General features: G+C 29.6%; 1 protein-coding gene and 1 long non-coding RNA gene across 6 annotated transcripts in view; both read left to right on the top strand.

Moving 5' to 3' along the window:
• The window catches only part of LOC143234937 (apoptosis inhibitor 5-like), an 80,257-nt gene that overhangs the window by 46,511 nt on the left and 7,349 nt on the right, over positions 1 to 26,397 (top strand). For 4 of the 5 annotated variants that reach the window (XM_076472630.1, XM_076472629.1, XM_076472632.1 and 1 more), the window contains exons 5-9: positions 3,320 to 3,460; positions 9,542 to 9,607; positions 17,555 to 17,749; positions 20,442 to 20,623; positions 24,573 to 24,666. In XM_076472630.1, coding sequence (XP_076328745.1) covers positions 3,320 to 3,460; positions 9,542 to 9,607; positions 17,555 to 17,749; positions 20,442 to 20,623; positions 24,573 to 24,666 — 678 coding nt within the window. The remainder of the gene's footprint in view (positions 1 to 3,319; positions 3,461 to 9,541; positions 9,608 to 17,554; positions 17,750 to 20,441; positions 20,624 to 24,572; positions 24,667 to 26,397) is intronic. The other variant, XM_076472633.1, reaches the window with a different exon arrangement.
• LOC143234938 (uncharacterized) lies at positions 4,494 to 6,490 on the top strand. Its single transcript, XR_013018860.1, has 2 exons — positions 4,494 to 4,735; positions 4,946 to 6,490. It is a non-coding gene; the product is annotated as an uncharacterized LOC143234938 (long non-coding RNA).

Raw genomic sequence — 26,397 nt, 5'->3', positions numbered from 1 at the left:
TTATATGTTGTTTTTCAGATTTAATAGTGATGTCAATTTTCAAATGGATGTTAATTTGTTGTTAAGTTAACATTAGTAACTTCATGAACAACACCATAACTTAACTATGTATTGCTTGTCTGGGTAAACATCTGCTGCCAATTTTCCTGGGTGCGAAATTGGGTGCTGCCAACAAGCTTGTCTGTTAAATTGTTGGCTGTCAAGAGTCAGGTGCGAAATGTCGTAGAACCAGTATTTGGTATTAGGAATTTATTTTCAGGCTATAAATATAAGTATAAATTCAATGATTATGACTAGTGTAGGAGTTAAGCATTCATAGTTTGTTAGATGTAATGGGTGCATTAAGTGGATTTTATTTGGAAACTCTTGTACTTTTAAGGAAACTTGTAGTGAAGATGTTCAATTTTTTGTAGAGTTTGTAGGTTGGAGAAGTTGGAAGCTATCATAATTAATAAATACAAGTTTTTGTGGTTCATGCAGGGGCCAATGAGGAAAGGTAGGTCAGAGGAGCTAATTAATAAGTATAAGGGTATGATAAAGGCCTTTAAAGAAAAATGATATAACTTAATTTTATCAGGCATACCCTTAACATTAATTGTGAGGATAGAGTTTTGTTTATTTTACTTGTGGGATCAGTTCAGTGGAAGAAGGTAACTTTTGGGAAGGGATGGTTTACATTTAAACAGGGTAAAGGCTGACTTGCTTACTAAGGTTATTAACTTAGCTCTGGGGGAAGTTTTATACTAGAACCAGACAGTGGTGAGGGCATAAAAAATTAAACGAAAAAAGTTTTGAATAGGATATGCATATAGAAGTAGTTATAAGGATGGGCTTAATTGTTACTATTGTAATGCTAGAAGTATAAGAAATAAAATAGATGACTGCAAAGCACTGATAGTAATAGAGGATCTTAATATAATGCGAATAACTGAAATGTGGTTAAACATTGATGATTTTGATGACAGACAGAAATTTGAAATACAGGGTTACAAATTATTTAATAGGAGAATGAAGTAAAGATGAAGGGGGAGTGGTTTTATATGCAAAATATGAGTTATATCCTGTTGAAATGATATCAAAGAGATTGAATCCATTTGGGTTTCTATTATGAATGTAAAAGAAAATGCTACTTCACTGGTAGACTTCTAGATCATCTATACACCGTACATTGCTTCAAAAAATTATATTGGTTCAGTGGACTCAGAAATTTATCCTTAAACAAAAACTGCTAAACAAGAGTTTTTAATTGCCAATAATTTTAGCTTTTTTTCTTTTTTAAATCTAGCATTGCTTGTTTTTTTAAAGATGAAAATGTATTCTGATTTGTTTAGCATACCTTACAGAACAGCCACTTTACCTGATGCTAATATAAATATACAAGCATTAATTATAATTCATGAGTGCAGCAAGTTCACGTGGTGAAATTAACACAATATGTCGTATCATTATTATCCTCCACTATCAAACTAATTTTATCCATGCATGCCATTTTCCTTTTGTTAACATCAAATGCATTGAAATAAAGTATATTAATCAGTACTCATTTAAAAATCCAGAAAGCTTTTGAGACAGAAATAATGTATGTTAGTCATCTTTTAGATGTGTGTTTGCAATATGAATGTATGTGGTATTGCCATAACATTACCTTCAGCTATACTTATAAACACTAAAAAATGTTTTATGCCTTTCGGTTTTTCCACATTATATAGTTAACACAATGAATACTTTACTCCATTTTTGTAAGATATTTATAACCCTCATTTTTTGTGCTTATTTATTGCATTAAGTGTTTTAGGTAGTTAGTGTCCATATTTATACTTGGTTCTTAAAGTGAATAATTTTATCACCTTTACACTGGATAAAAATTATGTTTCTAAGTGATTTAAATGTATTTCTTGGTGGTTTTTGGCTGCAGTTCTGTCTCATGAGCCTTTGCTGAAATTTAATGATTAACTAGTGATTTATCTTGTGTCTAAGATCCTTAGTTTCATAATGTTATTTTTTACGTCATGAATCTATAAGAAATATAACTATAAAACAATTTTCTACTAATTAAATGGTTAAAATAAAAACAGTATACCTTTTTAAGAAATTTTAATATATTTCAGTGACAAATACAATTACATAAGTCTTTAATAATTCAATCTCTGCAGCAAAGATTGTGATTTTTTGTTTAATTAAATAATGCTTTAAACGACAGAATAATTATGTGCAAAAAACAGAAAATATCTTAACTATCACAATTTTTCTGCCTTTATAACTGTGTGACAAGAGCTGTTAAAACGTCATTGCCAATTCTCTTTACAGAAAATAACATAATATGTAATTTGATAAATGAAAGCTTTGGCTATCTGTTGGTTATAAATAATACATGATTTAACATCAGAGAGAACTATTGGCAATTCCTGAAAGATAGAATGTGACAAGACAGTTCTTCTGAATATCTATTTCAAAACTTTGTAACCAAATAATGTCAATAATAATTAATGAGTAATTTACATATTTTATTTAACTTCTTGGAAGGGTGGTAAATAAGTTAGAGAAGAGGGGGGGATGCCTAGAGAACAAATGTCATAATTCTTGTATTAGGAGAATTTCTACATTTATTAATATTGCCTTATAATAATAATAATAATAACTTAAAATGTTTGTACAATTAGAATATCTGTTTAATGGTATTCCATGAAAAGAAAGTAGGTTGAATAAATTTTGAATGTAACTCAATATAGAAGTTACATATAGAATAAGAATAGAGTGTGAAAGATCATTTTGATACAATAAGCAAATTGACTGTCAGAATACACATGAAAGGTAATTCTGATATATGCAGAATGCTAAAGGCACAGCACATGAAAGACGATAATGCTGTGCATTTAATGCTGTAACTGAGAACAGTAATCAGATGTATTTATTTTAACAGTTTGTTCTAAAACATATGTCAATAGATCCAGAATTTGATTTTGCAACCTATAGCTGAATCATATTGCATATTATTACGATTAGTCTGAATATTCTTAGAAATATTCTTGTCATTTGCTGTAATTGTATGTAAGTGTGGAACTGACAAGTTTTTATAAAATATTTTAAATTGTGTGCATGTTTTATGTTAAAATAATTAAATGAAACTTTGTAAAAAAAAAGAAAGTGAGAGAGACACCTTATGATGTTGGTATATGGATGCTGTGTAATGAAGGCTATCCATAATGGCCTTTTATATTTTAAAGTGGAATTCATGTTAGTCTTAAGAACATTAAACTTTAAAATCATTTTGTTGAAATAATATATGGTTACAAACCTTTTTTGTGTGTGGTTCCTTCAGGTAATGCAAGATGTAACAGGGGAAGAATTTGTTACTTTAATGAACCTTTTATCTGGTCTTAAAATCTCTAAGACTATACCTGGCCAGCAAGCATTGGTAGATATGGCTGTTGATATGTTAGACATTGACAAAGAATTTGAGGTAAGATGCTGTAAGTTAACTGTTTTGCTACATGCTTGGCTAAATTCCATTTAAGAATTGACCCCAAATGACCTTTAAGGTTTTGATACTGTAATTACTAAAATTGTCTGTGTATCTTTACAAAATTCTGCAAGCTTTCAGTAAGAGTTAGGAATCATATGTAAATTTAAGAGTAATTTTTAATGAAATATCTTCACTGAAAAGTTTTCTATGAATATATAGAGTCCAGTTGGAATCCAGCTTTAAGTGTAGAGTTTTTTCATTTTAAGATTAAAAATACATTTCTTTGTCTGCAAAATATCAAATTTTATTTTATGTAATCTCTAAAACTTCATAAATAAACATTTTTTCTCAGTGAAACTTCATATTTTTATCTACCCTAAATATATATCATCAAAAAAATTAAAATTAAAATTACCCCTTTTATTCTCTTTAGAATTACTACAGATCATAACATGAAGCTACATTTATTTATCATAAATAGCTTTATTCTTGTAATAGCCATCTGTTTATTACTCTTTGAACCATGTCTAACTGATATATTCATCAAAAATGTGGAGCTCATATTACCCTATGAACTTACATAATGCACTGGGTGGCTGACTCATGAGTTGTTCACAAGCATACTTTATGAAAATTTATTATTATTATTATTATTATTATCTATTTTACCTAATTTAAATTAAAAGCTTCTATTTTTTTACATTTTAGCTACTTTTATAATAATAAGAATAGCACTCTGTAACAAAAGTTTTTCTTGTTCCTGGGCAGAAAATGCTATTTCCCAATTTCTTATGTCTAAAGTAAATGAAAAAAACATCTGTTTTTCTCTTCAAACTTTGCTTTTGTGATATGAGTAATGAAATTTTCAAATTTACCCATTTTCCAGAACATTCCAGGTAGATTTCAGTGCTGAGTAGGTGATAGAGAATTTTCTCAAACTTGCAGGAATTTTCAAGAACTTTTCTTAGTAATATATATATATATATATAAAAATTGGGACTCACTACTTCAGTTTGGTTCTAGCTGCCTAAGTGAACACATAGACATATCTGATTTTATCAGAGATGGCATCAAGAAGCTGCAAGTATTCTTCAGATGCATTCTGCTATGTATGTGGCCAATTTATCAAGACAAGAGCGAAAAAGTACTCTATGACAGCATCTGCTAAAATGTGTGAAGCATACAAGGCATATTTTGACATGCTTGTCGGAGATCAAGACAAACCCTGGGCACCTTATTTTACCTGCGAGCACTGCAAAACACCTGTAGAAGGTAAGAGGGACAATTTTTGCTTGCTTGAATAGTAAGCTTTTATGTTATACAGATTTTAGACCTTTTAAAATTTAAATATATTTTTTTTAATTTCCATTTATATAGAAAAAGTATCACATATAAAATATTTTGCATGAACCTCTAACACATTAATTGTGGATGAAATAAATTTATTCTTCATAATAACAATTTTATTTTGCTCTTTTGCAGGTTCGTACAGAGGGGAAAAGAGAGCCACGGAGTTAGCTATTCCACTCAAGAATTTGGTGTGAACCCACCGACCACTCAAGCAATTGCTACTTCTGCATGATGGACCCTTCAAAACGTTGGGCTGGCAAGAATGCATCTGCTATCATGTATCCGGACCTTCCATCATCCATTGCCCCAGTGCCACACTGCCCTGAGCTCCCTGTAGCCACTCTGCCAGAGAAAAAACAGCCATTTTCAGAAGAGAGCAGCAAATAAGAAGAGGAGGTATATGTCGAAGATCTAGCTTACAATTTCAGAGGTGCAGCTGATGAGAGAAACCCATACTACCCCAACCAAAGAGACCTCAATAACTTGATCAGAGATTTCGGTCTAACAAAGTTGAATGCTGAGCTTTTGACATCTAGGCTCAAGGAGTGGGATTTATTAGATGAAAGTGTGTAAGTCGCAAGTCAGAGGAAACATCACTGACGTTAGTGATGTCGAGAAACCCACTTGTAGAGAAATTTATATGCAAAAACGGCTCGTTTGGGTTGAGAAAATATTTTACATAGAAGAGCGAACAACGTTTCGACCTTGTTGTTCGCTCTTCTATGTAAAATATTTTCTCAACCCAAACGAGCCGTTTTTGCATATAAATCACTGACATTTTTCAAGCTTCTTCATCCATCAAGATGGGATCTGCTTCTGCCACAATGTGTCTAGTCTGTGCAAGGCAATTGGAATTAACTTTAACCTGAACAAGTGGCACCTCTTCATTGATGGCTCATCCAGAAGCCTCAAAGCTGTGCTGCGCCATAATGGGAATAAGTATCCGTCTTTTTCTCTGGCTCGTTTGGTGCACCTCAAAGAGCAAGGCGAACACTTCCACTAAGGTATACTGGACTTTGAAAGCTGCTACCAAGGAGTGTAGAACGAAAACATGATGGGAGACTATATTTAGGGGTTGATACGTGAAAGTGATTTACATTACAGTCGCAAATCTCGATAAACTACTCACTTCTAACCCTTTTTTTTATTTTTGTATATCTTTAGCACAAATACATGTAAATATTGATTCATATGCTGTTTTATTCAGACCTTATGTAAATGAAAATGTGCAAATTTGCCCATTTTTGAATAGAAAATAGGTTAATTTTTAAATTTCATTATTTAGGTCACAAAAGCAAAGTTTGAAGGGAATAATGGCCAGTTTATGTACGTTTACAACATAAGCAATTAAGAAATAACACATACTATCCAGGAACAAAATTTGTGTTACATAGTGTAATAAACAAAAACAAGTATTATACAGAGTATTTATCTAGGTCTTATTTTATTTTTCCGTCAAGTGTCAATGAAACTTAACCCTACTTTTTTATTCTAGTATTAATGCTCTAAATAATTTTTATTTAGTTAAACAATGCACCAAATAACATACTAAAAACATGGCTTTCTAACTGTGTGATAAGAGACTTTAATAATTCAGTTAAACTCATTAATGTGTTTCCCTTAGGAATAAAATGTGAAATGGAAGTGATATATATATATATATATATATATATAAATAATTCTTTCTGCAGAAAACAATCTAATATAACATGCCATTTGGTAGATTAAATCCTTAGCTGTCTATTTGTTTTAAATAATATAGTATTTAAAGGCAGAAAGAACTATAGCCAATTTCTGATAGATGGGATGTGACAGATGGGCTTGACAAGAGGAATCTTATCTTCTATTTTATTGCTGTAAATCAAAAAAGATTGAAGGCTATAAAAATTATTTCCTGTGTGAGAGATAGCAACATTAAAATGAGTAATTTTCATTAAATTTCATACTTCTTGGAGAGGTAGTAAATAAATTAGAGAAAAGAGATTACCTGGAAAGCAAATGTCACAATTCAAGTACTAGGAAAATTCAGGATTTATTTTAAATATTGTCTTAAAGTGAACTTGTATAATTTTAAAATTTGGATTATTAGACACATTTTCTTGACAAAGTTTTCCAGGACAGGAAAGTAATTTGGTAAAATTTCAAATATACAGTACTGTGCAAAAATGTTAGGACAAAGTCAAAAATTAGATTTCAAGTTACTTTAACAGTGGAAGGTAAATTGTAAATGAAACATTAAAATTTCATTGATGTTCACATTTTATACAGGAGAAAGTCATTAGAAGTGCTTGAGTTCAGCCAACAGTTAATATTTTGCATGTTTTTCCTTTTGTTTTAATAATTGCAGACTGTTTTTTACCCATTGTTGTAACATATCTAGACAAAGTGTCTTTTGGGATTTTACTCTAAATGACTTTAATACACTCTCTTAAAGATTTTTTTGGAAATAACTTAGGAAAAGTTAAGTTTATGCTTTATCAAATTCCAGATCTGCTTCATTGTGTTGAGATAAGGGCTATGTGCGGGTCATTTCATCATTTAGATGACTCCAGCAGCTTCTTTCTTAGCTGAGTAATTTCTGCATAGGTTGGATGAGTGTTTGGGGTCATTATTATCTTCTTGGTAGTAGAATATTTTGTTAATAATATCAAAGTCACTGGATATACTATGATGGATAAATATCTGATGGTTCTTCCACTGATTCATTATTACATCTCTTTGTTGTCTCAGCAGAAAAACACCCCCAAGCCATCACATTCCTTTTCACATCATGTTAGTTACTATGCATTGAGGTAAGTATATTTCACCTTTCTTCTGCCGGTTATACAACCTACACTTTGAACTAGATATTTCAAACTTGGACTCGTTCATCCATAACACCCTTTTCCAGTCATCAACAGTCCAGTTTTTGTACTTCTTAGCAAATTTCAATCTCTTGACAATATTTGGAGATTGAAGTATAGTTTTTTAACTGCTACATGGCCAGATATTCCATTCTGGTTGAGTATTCTTGATACTGCATATCTGGACACTTTTTTGTCATTTAGTGCATGGTTGTTTATTTTATGCTTGAGATCAGTGGTAGTTTTCCATCTGTCCTGAAGGCTGTATAGAGAGGGATACTTAATATCAGTATCATTGAGTTTAGGTGTTCTATTTGTTCCTTTCCTACTTTCAAACTTACCTGTTTCAGTCTCACAATCTAGGGTGTACATGACAGTGTTTGAGGAGCATTTCAAATCTACAGAAATTTGTCAGAGAGTCCAACCAGCATTCTTTAAAATTTTTATGCTAATTTTCTGCTCTACTGACAATTCTCTGCCTTTTGGGTCATAGCAAGACAACAAAACTTAATATATAAACACTTTTTATCAATGCTTATTTGTGAAGTGCAGTTGAACGGATTTCTTCTATCAATACTGGTACCATATGCTTCTTTCTATATAGTTAGAAAACTGCATTTGGTACCATGACAGTTATTTCAGCACCTGCATTTGGTCAGTACGTTCATGAAACAGAATGCTTATGATGTGCCTTTAGGACAAGTGTATGGAAATTCTAAAGAATGATAAGTATTCTCACCCATTCAGTTGTCAAGATGGATCAGTGAAGCATTACCATAGCATAATGTTGAAATTTACATTTTGTAACTACTTGGAAGAATTAAACCCATGAAATGGAAAAAAATGGCAAAATATTCTCTATTGTCTTAAAACTTTTGCATCGTACTGTAACTGAGAAAAACTTTGTGACATGTACAAAAAAAAAACTATCTCTATACTGGAAGTGTTAAAACAGTCAAAATAATTTTAAATTTGGAAAAATAACAAAGGAAATAAGTTAACTGGTAGTTACACAAAAATGTTAATAATTATCTAGAGAAGAAGAGTGATTGCTTGAAGAAGTCCTTTGGTTTAAAATTAATTATCTGTATCAGAGCTATGAAAAACAGATTTCTCTCAGGGGAACAGTTCTGTATCAGTATTTTTTAGAATACTGTTTCTGTTGAAGTATTAAGTTCAAGTACTATCTTATGAGTTTTAAAAAAAATCTGAATTTTGTATTTTATTGATAAAAATTGTTATAAAAAATATTTTAAGGAAAAAGGACCTGTTGTATTTTACTTTGACAGTATACTTGAGAAGTACTAAGTAGTGAGTTAGGAATAATGTCTGCAGTTTCACCAATTTTACTCTTAATTGACCTATACTGTGGGAAAGAATGTTTTTCCCTGTTTTGATGTTTATTGAATGAATATACAAAGGTAATTAAGCAAATTGGCCATCTCTGTCTGTTTCTAATCTATAAATAGTACAGACTGCAAATGAATTTGATATTGTATGAAACATTTGATAAAGTCTAAACTAATTTTGATTTGAAATGTATCTTGAACAGGTGGTATTGGTACTAACACTTTTATTAATAAAGCAGAGAATGTTTTGATCTTCTTAGGTCATCTTCAGTCTTTATAAGATGCATTTTTATCTTCATGTGGGTATCTCATCATCAAAAATAGCATTGATTAGGTTGCAGTTTGTGAGTGTAATTTGTAAAGTTTTAATGAATTTGTATGTGCACGCACATGTTCTGCATTTATTTCACATGTAAATTTTACTCAAATTTAGAATAAATATCTAAAATATTCTCATGCTTGCAGTATATGATGTTTGACTTCTTTTCACCATAAAACTATACAGAATACAGTGATTGTTGTTTTTTTTTTTTCAGCACACAGATTCTGATAGTGTTGTGAGGGTCATGCAATGTATCAGACAAGCTATGCCATTTTTTAATGTAAGTTTACTATTTTGTATTATTCTTGCTTTGCAAAAATGACTCAAGAAATTTTTGCCTATTTCTAAATTCACTTTAAAGTGTTTTGAGATGTAGATTTTGTGTTGTTTTATTTTGTAAATGTGTCAAATGATGAAGAAAGTCACCTAAAATTCATTAAAAACAATTGAAGTAAAAACAAATTTTGAAAGAATTAGAGTATTTGTAGTTTTTAAATACTGACAGAACAAATTGATTAGTTTTTGTGGGTTTTATTAAAAACAATTACAAAAATAATTGAAGATCTAAAACTACTCTTAAATTAATTACAGTTTAATAAATGTATTTTGCATTCCACATTTACTTATTTATGTAATGTAAGGTTTGTTTTCCAAATATCAAATTCTAAATGAATGCTTTTTAAAAGAATAGTAATAAGTAATAAACATATTTATAAAAAAGGCAATGTAGATGTCTGTGAAAGCTTTGTATGCAAGATGTCCTTTTTGTCCATTGAAAACTAACAGTAGAGAACCCTTTTATCACTCATTTGAAAGACATAAAGCTGAAATAAGTGAAAAAAATTTTATTTAAATCACGTCTTTGCATAGAATGATAAGGTAGCTAGTTATATTTCATATAAAACTTAAACAAGAACGTGTTAAACCATAACTCAAACTAAATTTAAGTCTTCTTAAAATATAAGTATGTAATATTTGCAACATTTTTAATAATTTTAAAATTTTCTATTCTATATTCTAATTTAGTGAAATTTATTAATTCTTAGCAAAATGAAAAGGGGTAGGCTATATATATTTAGTATGTAGTAAAGTGAAATAAGTAGTATTTCTACTATAACTATGTTTCCAAAAGAAACATACTTATAACAAAAAACATATATAACAGGCCTTGTCACAGATATTCAAACTCTTAACTTGTTGAGCAGTTGTTGGATTTGCTAAGATGATTTAGTGTTTTATTATATCTAGATATTTTTTATGTTTTTGTTTTTTTTTGTTAGTGTATATATTTTCTTTCCTGATTTTGTGCTTGTTTAAGAGTTAGTAAACATTGATTGGGAACTTTTAAATACAGTCATTTACAGGCTTGTCAGCATGACAGAAGAATTTATAAATGTATTCATACAGTTTTTACTTTTCCTTGAAATCAATTCATTTTAAGACAGCTGATTTTTCTCCCACTGTTTCAGATTTAATGTATCCCTACCTTGGGCAGTAGTAGCCTCCTAAGTATCCTTCACTCTTTCAGGTTTAGTCTATCTCTGGCTTGAGAAAAAGCAGACTTCTAAGAATCCTTTACTCTTTCAATATTTAAGGTATCCCTGCCTGGGGAAACAGTGGCCTACTAGCAATTTTTTATTGTTTCAGGTTTAATGTACCATAACCTGGGGCAAAAGTAGTCCCCTAGGAATCCTTAGTCTTTCAAGTTTAATGTATTCTGCCTGGGGCAACAGTAGAATCACAGAGAATGTAAGCATATGCTTCAGTCAGGATGAAGTGGAAAGTTATTGACTTAGCAATGCTGATCAGTTTCACACTTTGAACTATGTACATCCATCTGCAGAAAAACATGTGCTGCATAGTTATTGTTGGAATGATATAGTCAGTGTAAAATATGCTCATGACGTGTTTGCCAGGAATCTAAAATCTTAAAATTGGTAATTGAATATAGAGTATGGGCATTTTAAAATTTTTTCCTTGTTTCATCTTTAGTATAAAACTTTTGCCCTAAGTTTTTATTGATAATTGTCTAAAATTATTTAATAAGAAGAGAGAGAAATACAAAGCCAAATAGCAACAGTATTATAAAATGTGTCATAAACCAAACCACCATGCATAAAATAGTGAAATATTTGTCTTTTAAAAGAAGCACATTAGTTAAAACTGTTAGTTATACAGTGATGTATCTGAGTCAGGATATTTTAGGGACATTTTGGGTTACGATACTATATGTTTAGGGAATATCTTCTACTTATAAGGAAAAATCAGGGCTATAAATGCAGTATTGTGATAGGTGTTAGTAATATTTTGTTTCTTTATGTTCTGAGTAGTTTTTCTTTCAAATCTAAAATAAATAAATTTATTTAAAAGACTGCTTCATTACTTTACTTTCATTTATCATATTCTTCCATGACTATTACACAATGCAGCACTTTTGACAACAAATAAAATTATTCATAACATTTGTTACTTCAACTAATATTTAAACATGGGAACATGTTATCAGGCAACAAAAATTGCAGCCTGAACAGCATATTGAAGTATATAGATTTTATTGATGCATAAAGAATCCAATTCTTTGAAATTCAGTGTTAGGTGGAGTTGCACTGACAGATTATTTGAAGATAATAGAATGCAATTGTGTTGGAAAAACCATGTGATATGTGACATTTCAATGCGTGTAACAATGTGAGAGAGGTCTCAGTAACAGTATGAAAGTGCATCTTTGCTTGGTTGGAATGGTGATCTAGCATGATGTATGTACAGCAGCCAGTTAAATTCTTATATATGTAAAAATGGCTCGTTTAGGTTGAGAAAATATTTTATGTAGAGGAGCAAACAAAGTTTTGACATTCTTCGGTCATCATCAAGTTCACAAAGTTGAATTCTTGTCTTATTGGCAAGTTGAAACAGAAATGTTAGGGCTTGATCACTCTAGTCACCATTTTGTCAAAAACTAATGATAAGCTAATGTAGTGAAAATAAAATCAGTATTACAGCTTTTCTGACAAAAATGTACAATACAAACTTTGTTATTTTGATTGTGGTTGTTTGTAATGAGCAGTAAATATTTTTTTGACAAGAGTTGAATAACAATGTCATCATGCCATTGGTAACAAGATTTCTGTGATTGATAGGTTATAGAGCACCCAGCTAAATCCAAGCTGTCAAGAATTTCCCTAAGCACAGGGGTTCCCAACCGGTGGGTCGCGATCTCCCTAGGGAGTCGCGAAGCCTTGGCAGGGAAGTCGCATAGCCTTGTTAGAAGTAGCTTGGGATAACATTAATTTTATTTCATCAATTACATTTTCATGTCGTGAGTGCCAAAAGGTTGGGAACCCCTGCCTTAGCAGATGATTGTGCTGGTTCTGTTCCCAGATTATGCATTGAATAAAGATTATAATATAGGTCAACCAGGCAAATTTTAAAATTACCATGTGAAAAAATGACACTTGTAGTTTTTTGTAATTTGCAAAAAGTTTTCCTGTTCTTTTGCCAAAGATCTATAAATACTGCTCTTTGCAGTTTTTGCTCAATTTTAGATGAGCAGTTGCTAATGCGCATTTGCAATTAATGGGTACCAACTATATTTAATAAACATTTTGAATGTACAAAATGATGTGTATTTTAATTTGGTCATTTGAAATTTCATTAGTTAATATATCTTACTACAGGAGTTTCTTTTCAAATGGCAACTAAACCATTAGTTAAAAAAAAAAAAAAGAGAGAGAAACAAGAAAATGTAATACATGTAGGTTGCAGTAACTGCTCATTAAAAACAACAGTGAATCAGAAGGAAACATTGAATTGAAGCAATGTTTATGTTTAGACCTGGTGAGAAAGGGATTTAAAACAAGTAAAATTAAAGTGGGGGGGTCGCGACCCACCGGTTGGGAACCCCTGTGCTAAGGGAAATTCTTGACAGCTTGGATTTAGCTGGGTGCTCTATAACCTATCAATCACAGAAATCTTGTTACCAATGGCATGATGACATTGTTATTCAACTCTTGTCAAAAAAATATTTACTGCTCATTACAAACAACCACAATCAAAATAACAAAGTTTGTATTGTACATTTTTGTCAGAAAAGCTGTAATACTGATTTTATTTTCACTACATTAGCTTATCATTAGTTTTTGACAAAATGGTGACTAGAGTGATCAAGCCCTAACATTTCTGTTTCAACTTGCCAATAAGACTGTTCCTTTTGTTCACATGAGGATATTCAACTGCGTAGACCTTAAGACAACTACTTTGAAATGTGAAGGTTGTGTTTACTGATGCCTAAATGTCAGTAGACTTGCTTATCAACATTACTGTTAACATTATGTATTTTTTGTTCAAAACATCTCTCACTTATTTTGCAACATGTCTCACCAAGATGTATAACCAAAACCTTAATTAGATTCACTTATGGATACAAATAAGAAAACACTGGAACATCAGATCTTTTTTTACCCTTTTATTTCATTAATTTCTTTTATTGGTTTCATAACTTCAAAGGTCACTCTTCAGGAAATACAATGGAGCCCCTTTAAGCCGAGGTATTTTGGGGGTCAACCTGCTTAAGTGGTCCACGGCTTCAACCTTTGTGACTGAAAAGCCGAAGTCACCAACAGCTCCACTGAGGAGCCTCATACGGGCCATTGCGTGATCATTATATCGGATTATCGAATTAAAAATAATACCGCAGATTAACTTTAATGTATGGAGAGGTGTGATTCGGTAACAATGGCGGCCTCCATAAAGCTGACATAGAGAGCAGATAAGGTAGATTAACGGTCGATTTCTATTGTAATATATTTTATTTATTTCCCAAATTAAAGGAAATCCTTTTTAAATATCCCCTTGAAGTTATAAAGCCAGGATTAAATTGTAAGCCGCGTTTTTACATGTTCTTAAATTAGCGGTGAGCTGCGATAATCCTCGCTCACATCACTCACAAGACTTGCTACAGCGGCTTAAGCAATTTTGTGGTTTACTGGTCCACGGCTTAATGGCGCTCCACTGTAGTTTTACTCGGAATCTATGACAAACAAATATACAAATATTGCTTTGCAACTAAACATAAATAATGTAAATTAAATATGTATGCTTTCCAAATGTACAAATAAGTACATTACAAATATTCAAAACTAAATAAAACTAATCAGTATACTTTGTTTTTAAATTTAAAATGTTATTTTAATTATTTTTTTGTTATTATAATAACAAAAAATGTATTCTATATGTTCATACTTTTAGTCAGTCTTTGTAACTGTTTTCACCACAATTTATAGATTTAAAAAGATATATTACATTCTTATAATTGCAATTAAATGAGTTATTAATAAAAAAACAAAACTTCTTTGTTATTATTTTTGTATTGTTTTGGTAGATTTCGTATAACCTAAATTACATAAGCACATTTCTTTCTGTTACAGCTAAAAATACCTACTTTACAAAAAAATTTTTTTAAGGTTTATTCAGTAATCTACAAAAAATTTTAGGATGTTTCTTAATAAAATAATTTTATTATTTTTGAATACATCCTTCAGTTTTCTTTTATCTACTATTTGTTTTAATTGTGTACCAACAAGTGAAATAATCGTGTGTATACTTGGACAATGAGTGCAATAAAAAGTATAATATTCTCTTTGGGTTCACTGATGTCTCTGTTTAAATGTTTTCTATCAAAAGGTTATTCTTAAAGCTTTCAAAACCTTTTAATCATTCTTTTCTGGTAGTTATATGATTGAGGAGTTCTTAGTTTCGAGCAAAGTATATTGTTTGGGAGAAAGATTTGAGGTTTATCATTTATTTAGCTGCAGTTAACTGAAACTTGCAAAAGTTGAATTGTTCTTAGAGGAATGTAAATGACAAGAATTTGTTAATACTATCTGTTCAGTAATTTGTAATTATATAAAATATCTTTAAGTAGTTTATTTTATGACTGTTTTATTGCTTGATCAAGTGTTTATTTGACTGCTGAGATTTTATATTGCTAGAATGTTTAACACAGTTGCTACTACACCTTATGTCAGGATTTTGACCCAGTTGAGAATGTTATTTGTTTTGTTTTATTGCTGATTTCTCTTCATGGTTTGTTTTGGCCTTTTCCAAAACATTACATTTATATCTCATTCAATTTCTCAGTTATTTTAATAGCCCAGTCAGCTTCACCTATACACCATTCTTAAATTTGAGTCTACATTCAGCATGATTATCCATATAGAGAGCATAAGGTGTATGATCAACCATGTTAGCATGTTCCAAAGAAAATTTGTAATCATGGAACATTTAATTGGTAAACAGTGTGAGGAAATGGAAAAAGGTTAAAGAAAACATCTAGAATATCAGTATTTGATGACTTTAGTTAAGGTACTTAAGAATTGTTGATGCTTGTACAAGGATTAGTTTGCTTTGTTGACTTAGGATGTAAATTTAGACCTAACTTAAACCTTGAAGCTTAACCAGTCTTCTGAACTGTTACTGAAATTTTGGCTGAATAATACCATTAGGATACCTGTCTCAGATTCATTGCAATCTAATAATTACAAGCTTTGTTTTATAGCTATTTTGTTTGGTAATTCAGTCATGATTATAATTCTTTGATAGATTGTTTAGGCAGAGTATTCGTGATGAAACTTTGTAGAATGGATGGCAATTGCCTGTTGTGGAGACATGAGTGTAGAGGGCAACTTTTGAAACATCATCCTCTACATTTGTGTCTCCACAACAGGCAGTTGTTGTCCATTCTACAAAGTTTCATCATAATTATAATTCATTGGTTGTTAATCCTTCAAACAGTGAAGCTTAAACAATATTTTGTATTAAATGTTAAGTAGTTTCCTAACTGTTTTCTTTAATATATATTTAAGTTTTCTATTCAAGTCCTGAAATAGATGAAACATTCATTTTCATTTTCAAATGATGAAGTTCAATTTTTGTGGACTTGCATGAAATCTGTTTACATATATTACTACTTGAGTTTACTAATATATAACCTAGTATGATGGTATGTGTACCAAATGCCACACTAACCACCTATATTAAACATGACTCCTGAATTGATACACAGTCCTTCCAAAAACTAATCACCATTGTCTTTTGAGAAGAATTTGAAAACGTGCACACAGTGATTCTATAGATTATTTTTTTTGCTCAAATTTATTTTTACTTCATTATCAAGGATTATGTGGATTATCACTGATTTCTTCAGTTGTAATTTAAAATAGTATGTTAATTTAAGTTGTACACCTTTCTGTGTGTTATTCTATGTTTATGTGCCAGCTTTTGGATAGCCTTTTTTATGTTAAAATAACTTCATGGGTTATCAAGAAATTTTCATTAAATACTTTATATTAAAGTTATTTGCAGAAATGTCATCCTATGGGTGGCTGGCTATTTGTGTTGGTAGTTACTAATTCAGTGCCTTTTTGAAAAAAAAATTACAAAAGATGAAGTGCTGCATGGGAAACATGTTCATATTGTGTTGATATAAACTGTAGAGTTTCATATATAAAAAGTGTCACCCTTTGTTGAAAAATAATTTTTTTAGAAATACATTTTTAGTACCATATTTACAAATTACATCAATAAAGATGTCATCAAACCTATGTACAGTTCTAGTGAAAGTTGTTTTCTTGTTGTAAGGAGAATACTTTTATTTAAACTTGTGTTCTATCATAAAGAAATGGTTGTTGCACATTTCAGTTACTTTTCTAATTGTCTAAATATTGAATACTTGAAGTGGAAAACTTTTTATAGATTTTTGCTTGCGATGCCATTCAGTAGATAATGCCACATTGTATTATTTTCATCACATACATAGTTACATATATACAACCCTTTGTACATTATTATGTTTTTAATATGCTTGCCAAAAGAAGCATTCCATAACTTCAGCACATTAGAGTCATCTGATATACTACTAAAAGCAATTTTCATGGGAATTTTTAAAGCATTGTACTGTGTTTTTTAAGAAGTGCAAAGAGTAAAAGTACAGCAACATTATTGATGAATTGAAGTTCAAATTAATTAATATTCTTCCTATATAAAGACATACATGGCCAAAATGAAACGTGAATTTTAACTTTTTTTGGTGCAAAACATCTTGAGAAATGTTTAATAAGAGAATGTCATAAAATTTAATGCTAGTTAAATAAACATAAAAACATGATTTAAAACTGACGATAATTGGTGTACAGTCATAGATTTAGAATTAATCATTTAATTTATATTTTAGCCATATGTTGGCTCAGGTCGGTTCGTTCAGTATGTCTGTAATCAAGTTGTCCCAGTGCTAGGAAACCTTCCCACCATAGAAGAAGGAGTAGACGTTACTTTGGAGTTATTAAAACTGCTAGCAGACATGTCACCTAGTGCTGTAAATATGGAAGAAAACCAGAAGTGTCTTGAAATTGTATTCAACAAACTCTTGGTAATATTTTTATATACCTTTTTTTTTTTGTCACAGTATTATATTGTGTCATATTAGTTTTTTGATAAATTAACTGTTAAATTGTAGAGCTATCAAATAGAAAATCAGATCCCTCTTGCCACATCCTCTCTTTGAGGATTTATTAAGAGTTCTCTTTAGCTTTCAATTATATGTAATCTACAACTAATAGAAAGTCAAGGTTTTCATCTAACAAATGATATGTTATGTTCTGACAATAAATACCAGTTTAAAATGTAATGCAGGCTCAGTTCCCATAGGAATCACAATAGCTAGCTTGGATGAATTTGTAAGGGCCACTGTTTTGTAGTTAGAAAGTCAGAAAAATTGTGGTTGTTAGAGGAAATTGTCTGCTTTTTGCATTTTATTATTCTATGTTCTTTGGTGCATTTGCACCATTAGGCTTAAGTTTCACTAACAATTGACAGCAAGAAAAAAAAAGTTTGGATAAGTACTTTATTTCTTATTTATTCTTTATTTATTGTTATAAAAGTAACTAAAATGTAAAAATAAGGATTTTGAAAAAAATTAGTTAAGGTTAGATGAGGTAAAATAAGTAATACAAATAATATAATAAAAATATTTATTGAATTACACATGAGAGCAGTTTGTTGTTACTTGTGGGTAATGTAATTTGATAGTTTAATTTTACCTGTACTTGAGTGATTTACAACTTATAATGGTGCAGATAATAATGACAGTTCAGAGGACAATTAAACAACAAAATTTAATTATAAATAGATGTTATACTGTTATGAGCTTAAAGCTTAAATGTAGTTTCATGTTACAATTTGATATTGTTCTAGAAAGAAACAAAGTAATTTGGATTTCTTTTAATTTTTTTAGTGGTTATGAGATTTGTCAAATTGACTGATCTAATTTTGAGTTAGGGTAGAGAAAATAACAGATAAATATTGTAAAGTTTCACTGAAAATAAACATTTTAAATATATTTATAAAGTTTTAGGGATTACACAAAAGAAATTTGAAATATTTGAGATGATGAAAAGTATTTTTAATCTTAAAAGAAAACTACTTTGCACATGGAGGCATTCAAAACAAATACTCAGTATATTCATAGGCAAATTTTTATTTCATTAAAACTATTTTGGTAAAAAAAAATATGATTTTTAGCATGTGAAAGACTGCTAAATTTTGTTAAGATATACAAAATTGAAAGAAATATTAAATCTATGAAGACTAAGTGATTATAAAGAGGTTATGCATTATGTCAGATTGACTGAATCTGTGTTGAGAGAATTAAACATAAATGTGTTAAATTGCATGAACACTTTTTCCTGTTCTACAAAGTTTTGGATTTGAAATTTTTATTTCTTAACTCTAAGGATGAAGATGTTAAGTTCATCTCACCAGTGTATTATATTATTACAGTGACAGTAAATAAATTGGATGGAAGTTGTTTGAATTTTTTTTAATTAGTGTCTAGTTTTTCTGAAAAAAATTAAAAAAACATAAATTTATTTAAATTTTTCAATTGTACAATTTCTAATTTTATTGTAAAATACCATTTTGAAAAAAAGGGAAACATTCAACTTCAGACATTTTAATCTGTGATGATGAGAAAACCCACTTGTAGAGAAAATTATATATTTAAAAATGGTTGGTATGGGTAGAGAAAGCACTAGTAGAGGAGCAAACTACATTTCGACCTTCTTCAGTTATCGTGAATCTGATGTTCTTACAAATTTACAATATTTTGACAAGCATATTGTTATAATTAGGTGCCTAAGCTTGTCAAGATATCATACATTTATTAAAAAGTTTCTATCAGATCTATTCAAACTATCTTCAAACTTTATTGTATAAAAATGGGTTCCTCATCATTAGTTGTAACTAAGGATTTGCCTACAAATTTTTAAAGCCTTTACTGAGTCAAAGTAAATGAAAAGTTACTTTCATGCTAAGAATAAAAAATATATATTTTCACATTTCAATTGCATTATCATTGAACCTTCTAAATAAATAAGAAGTTTTTCAGGACAAAATTATTACTTAAATCTGATCATTTAGTTTAATTGCTTTGCAGCTGCATTTAGACAATCTTAGTTAACACAGTGGAACAACAATATTACCATATATGGTTTAAACAAGTTACAATCATTCCACATTATGTGCTGTTACATTGACTGAGATATTGAATATCATGAGAAATTAGAACAAATATTTTTCCTTTATGTTTTTTATATAAACTTGTACATTTCTAATTTTAGTTACTTTTATAGTGATACAAATATACACATAAACAAATTTAGTATGGACTCTAGTCTGTTGCCTAGGGTTTTCTAAGCCTACTGTTTTTAAGTAAGCTCTGCTTCATCATATGCATTTCTGCTTTTGTTTGTGTTTTTAACATTTGAACAAGTGTGTTTATTCTAAGTAAACAGAAAAATAGTTTAAATATTAGATAAACTCAAAGAAATTTGGATAGTATTTTCTCCAAGCAAAATTCATTTCCCCATAGAATGAAAAGTTTTTAAAGAAGTGCTTCATAAGTAATACTTGACTAGATATTTTATATAATATTAAATACATCAATAACTGCTTTGATCCATGAAGAGTGGGCAAGATATTCTTAACATCTCAAAATAATTTGTTTAAAAATATCAAATACAAGGTCATGTTAGTTTTTCAGTCAAAACTGTGTTTATTTTCAGGAGTACATGCCTCTACCACCCTCTGACGAGAATGTTGAAAATTCCACTCCATCTGATGAACCGTCACTGCAGTTGTCTCATGTTGAATGTTTAATGTACACTTTTCATCAGCTTTGTAAACAAAACCCTGAATTTCTTTCCTCAGAAGAAAGTGCAGAACGTCTTAAGGACTTTAAACTGAGGTAAGCAAAGATATTAATTAGTAATTTTTATTAATACACAGGTGAGTTAAGTTTACATTATAGAATGCAAAATTGAAAGCTCATAGTTATACATTAGGGCAGACTATTTATAAAATTATTTGATTCAAGTAAGGATATTAATACTTAATGTACTTGTATGTTCACTGCTTATATATATGAACCTGATATTTTTGTATGTAAATATTAATATTAGTATGCTGAATATAATTATATCTGTTATTTTTATCTTTTGTGGAATGAAATCTTAGTAATTTAGATTTTTGTGTAGTGATATCCTAATTCCGAGAACAGTTTCATATTTATCTTTCATTGAATGAAATCATAGTGATTAGATTTTTGTATAATGATATCCTAATTCTGAAAACAGTTTTTTTATTTGTGATGATACCCTAAATATTTCTTTGTGTATTGTTACACAGAAAAAATTTGAAGTGTGACAATTACAGTAGTTCGAGTTGCATGACTGGTATTTTAGTTGTCGTTTACTTACCACAGGGAACATATGATTTTAATAATGGGTAATATTGAAGCTACTAATTTATTCCTCTGAATTATTCAGCATATAACTTTTTATTTTTGGCATTTCAGTATGAGCAAGAACTATGTTTTTTCTTGTGATATGGAAGAAAGAAAACCACTTGCTGATACTGAGAATATTACATATCATTGAAATTATATTTCCTTGCTTCATTTAGAATTTAGATTTTATAGTTTTTATGAAATATTTAATAAAATTGTCTGACTTAGTTCAGAATTTTTCTGCCATTGAGTAAAACATATTTTTATTAGTTTACAAAAGTGTTCTTTCTTACTTATTTTTGTGTGTGTTTGTTTGTTTTAGTAAAGTATAAAATATTTCAATAATCATACTTTGGTAAAATAGTACTCATAAATTAGAAGTATAATAAAGTACTAAAGATAACATTATAATAATGCTATTTTCTAACTTTCAGTGATTGCTTAGTATTTACTTTCTAGGATTAAGTTAAAGGTATTGACAAATCTTCTCTGAGTATAAACTTATAATTAGTTAATAGTTACAACTTTCATTGGCATAGAAGTTGATCCATACCAGAGCTGTTTTTTGTTCATTTGCAGGTACTCCAAAGACAGGTTATTAATAAAGATCTTCATTCACCCATCAGATGTTTTTAGAATATTTTTGTGGGGTTTATTTTTACTTCAACTGGAAGTCTTATTTGTACCTGTTGATGATTGAATTAGGTTTATAATTTTTTCTCTATGATTTGATATGTTAATCTGTACCTATTTTGAAGAAGTTATCCAAAATAACTGTGCACATTTTTAAAAAAAAAAGAGTTCTCCTGGCATTGTCATGTGATAAATGATTTAGCTAAATATGAGTTTTTAGCATAAGTAAAAATTTTAGATTCATATTAGTGACACCTTATTTTTAAAATTATGCAATTTACTTGTGTTCAGCAGTATATTTGGTCCTAACTTTACATGCAGAAGGATGAAGAATTGATGTTTATGAGTCATTTATGATGTCCCCAGCTGGTACAATGGTAAGTCTAAGTGATGACAAGAAAACCCACTTGTAGAGAAAATTATATATGTAAAGAAACGGTTGGTATGTGTAGAGAAGGCACTATGTAGAGGAGTGAACAATGTTTCGACCTTCTTTGGTCATCGTTAGGTTCACTCAGTTACACAACTGCCTTCAAACATGTGGTAAGCTATTGGTCAGTTACTTGTTTCTTTTTTTGTGAACCTGATGATGACCGAAGAAGGTTAAAATGTTTGCTCCTCTACATAATGCTTTCTCTATCCATACTAGCCATTTTTTTACATATATGAGATAAGTCTACAGATCTACAGTGCTAAAATCAGAGTTTTTATTCCCCTCAGTGGACTCAGCAGATAGCCCAATGTGGCTTTGCTATAAGAAAAACACACACAAACTTTATGATACACATAATTAGAAGTTTCATTTGAGATATATAATTGGAAGCTACTGTAATCTGTAAATTTGTAACACAATTTAATATTTAAGTATCTTGCTTTATATGAAATGTTGACTTTGTGGGATAACAGAATAAAAAAATTTATTATTTGTTACTGGTTGGAATACAACAACAGAAGATTTTATAATATAAAAAATAAAATAAAAGATGATTATCACCAAGTCTTTTCAAATGAATATTTTTAAGTTATATGAATGCTTGGTATTATTGCTTGCAGAATATTTGTATGACATTTACTTTGAATAGATATCCATTTAAAATTTCATGTTGTTGTTGATGATAATGAGTTATCTTAACTTTTCCTTGAAAGTACAATATTTTAGAGGTCTACTATATGTTTCAGTAAGTCAAGTTGCAAAGATGAACAAAAACGTTTGATAAATGAATTTATTTGTTTTTAACTGATATTGTCATTTATATAAACTGTCATATGACATCTGGAGTGTTAATTCTAAGCTTATGCTGTAAGTCACCAGTATAAATTAAAACTTGAAAAATAACTTTCATCATCATGATCATGGCTTTTGTATGGTATACAGTATTTGATTGAGTTCAGTAAACATATGATAAACGAGTATTTTTGCAACATGATGTTGATTAATAAAACCAAGGTTTTAGCTTTTGTACTTCAGCTGTTGTTAAGCTAAAATGAATACATATTTAAATAATCAATTAGACAAACAAATGGAACAGAATTAACTTAAATTTTGTATGAGTTTCTGATTATATATCTTTTTGCAACTATGAAACACAGTTATGACTGACAATGCCAGTGACTTAAAAGAATAAGAAAATGCATGGTTAATTAAATTAAACTGAATATTTAGAAAACAAAGAACACAATACAATTTGATTTCTCTTAATATTATAACTTCAAGTTGTAAAAACATCTAACATAAATTACATGAATGAATAATTACACATTTTTGATAACAAGAAACCCGCTTGAAATAAAGATGTGTATCAGAATGACTTATTGATAAGCAGAGAACATTTCGACCTTCCTAGGTCATCTTAAGGTTAACAAAGAGAGAGTTTTCAACTGACCATTGCCAGGCACGTCTTAGTGATGAAAGTACAAGCAGGTACGGGATTGTAGGGGGCATTGCAGTGGGATGTTAGGTTATTAATTAGTAAAGGTATAAAGGTGCTTCTTTATATTGGTTTAATTTTGGTTTTGGTTGCTGAATAAGTAGGCTTCTTTGATTTTGCATTTGTTTTTTTCCAACTTAGTAGCTGAGTGTTTGCTATAGTTATGTTGTGTTTTTGAACACTGCAAATCAAAGAAACATGTGATGGTGTTTTTTTGTGTTCTTTGAATCTAGTTTCTATTTTTCTGCTTGTTTCTCCAATATAGAAGTCATGGCAGTTGTTGTATTGTATTTTATTGTGTTTTGGTGTTGTGTTTGTCAGTGTAGTTTTTACATAGTATGGACTTTGGTTTTGTATCTGGTTTTTGAATAAATTTGGTGTTTACTGGAATGTTATGTTTTATTACGAGTTTTTTCCAAATATTGGTTATTTTTTTGCTGATGTCTGAAACATATAGTATGCAGCAGTGTAAGGTTTTGTAGTTTGTTGTATCTTTGGATTTATTGTTGTTGGTCAAGGTGTGTGTGTGTGTGTATAATTTTTTCCATGGTTTTTGGAGGAAATTTGTTGATGTTGATGAAATGTTATTTTATTTTGTTGATTTCATTGTTAATTTTATCAGGTGAGCACACATCCCACTTTCAAGCATGGATGTATTAGAAATGTGTCAATTTTTCCTGCTGTACAATAAGAATAGATGTATAGGTATAATAAAAGTGTTGCAGTAAATACTTTATATTTTGATAGTATAGGTCTACTGTAATTTATTGAGACCTATTGTGTCTGTCAGTTTTGATCACAAGTTGCAGTACAAGATGGTTTTAAAATCACGCCTTATATCGTTATAGATTGCAGTACTTGGCTCGAGGAATACAAGGTTATATAAAAAAACTAAGAGCAGCATTACAAGGAAAGAAAGGGGAAGAGTTAAAGACAGAAGAGGTAAGAGGTTGTGTTACACTTGACTTAATGGTAATATATTGTAGAGTAAATAATACGATTAACAATGTTGTTGAGTGAGAAAATTTTTATTATATAATTTGTTACTGTAGTCAACAAACTATTAGTTACAGTTGGTTGTTAATTAAATCACATGTGTTATGCAACTTAGACAACTCAAGGTTTTTGATAACTCATTCTCTCAATGCCTCAAATAATGCTGCTTTTTATAATACACTTGTATGTACCTATAGTCAAGTATGAGCATTTCATTAGATGAAGAGGGAATTGATTAGACATAGCTTTATTACAGATTCAAATAGTACCCAGACCAAAGCACCAGGAATATTAATATTCTAATTACAGTTACCTTTCTTGGCCAAATTACATTTTTTTTGCAGCCAAAAATGTAAATAGAAGATAAATCCTAAAACATTCTGTCAGATTGAAAATATCAAGTAAAAATAGATTGTTTTAATCAACATTAAAATGACTCAAGAAAACAGTTCATGAACCATGTCACCTATGGTTAATTGCACAAAGATAAAAGTAATGAAAATAAACTGATATTTTTGTAATTAAGAAGAAGTCAAAGTTTTTAGAAATAGTTGTGTAAAAAAAAAGTTCTATAATTATCATAGCAGTTAACATCTGGAGAAAATCAGTAAATTATTATTACATAGCTTTTAAAACATAAATCAAGTACAGTTTAGTAAAAATAGAAATCTAAAATAGTTTAAGAATGCATCAGTTGTAAAAAAAACTAAAGAGGAGGAGAAGGTGGGATTATGCTACTTTTTGTTGCATAGTATGATCACATTTACAATGGCCATTTTTACTTGCTAAGATTTATCATTGTAGATTTTCTTACTTGCATAATACTTTTTGGTGTATATATGTATATATATATATTTTATAGATCAAACTACAATATATACAGAAATGTTAGACATGTAAGTTTGTTTGCTTTGGATTTAAAATGCACAAATCAGGGGTTTGATTCCTCTTGGTGAACACAGCAGATAGTTCAACATGGCTTTGCTATAACAAAACACATAAAAATGAAAGTTCGTTCTTTTATGGCATAAATACTTATTTTATATATTATTTGTTAGATATAATTTTTTGATGAAAATTACAGTTTATGATACTTAGAAATTAACTAAGATAGCCTCAGCTTTAAGGATAGATCTTCATTAGTTGATATCATAAAGGATTATTTAAGTTCCTAATAGCAGACCAAAATATTAGATGCAACCATTAAATTCCTATTAAAATAAAAAAGGAGTCTAGGAAGTCTATTTATTAATGTTCTATAATATTCAATTTTTTATCTCATTAGGTAAGTGGGATTAAACTAGATTTTTTACTGCTGGACTTTTGTGTTTTTCTTATTCTTGAAATTCTAGTATTTTTCATGAAGTACTTATAATTCTTTAGTGAATAGAACTTATTACAAATGTATTGAGAATTTAAACAAATAAATAATTTTTTATATTTTTTTATTCCTGAAATAAATTTTTTAAAATCCTGATTTGTTTTATTTTTATAGATACAAGTTTGTTGTTTTGTATTTATTTATTGGGCTCCTTCTAGCTGTTTTGTAATTTAACATAAGCCAGGGTAAAGCTGTAGAAAAATGTGTTTGGAAATGTACCTTGTACATTAGCCATATTGGTTTTATTTGAAATGGCTTTTCATTCTGAAAATAATGTTTTGTTCCTTGAGTAAAAT

Source organism: Tachypleus tridentatus, chromosome 12, assembly GCF_004210375.1.
Source record: "Tachypleus tridentatus isolate NWPU-2018 chromosome 12, ASM421037v1, whole genome shotgun sequence".
NCBI classification, from domain to species: Eukaryota; Metazoa; Arthropoda; class Merostomata; order Xiphosura; family Limulidae; genus Tachypleus; species Tachypleus tridentatus.
Note: the sequence above shows the minus strand (reverse complement) of the source record. Positions and strands in the feature narration are given on the sequence as shown.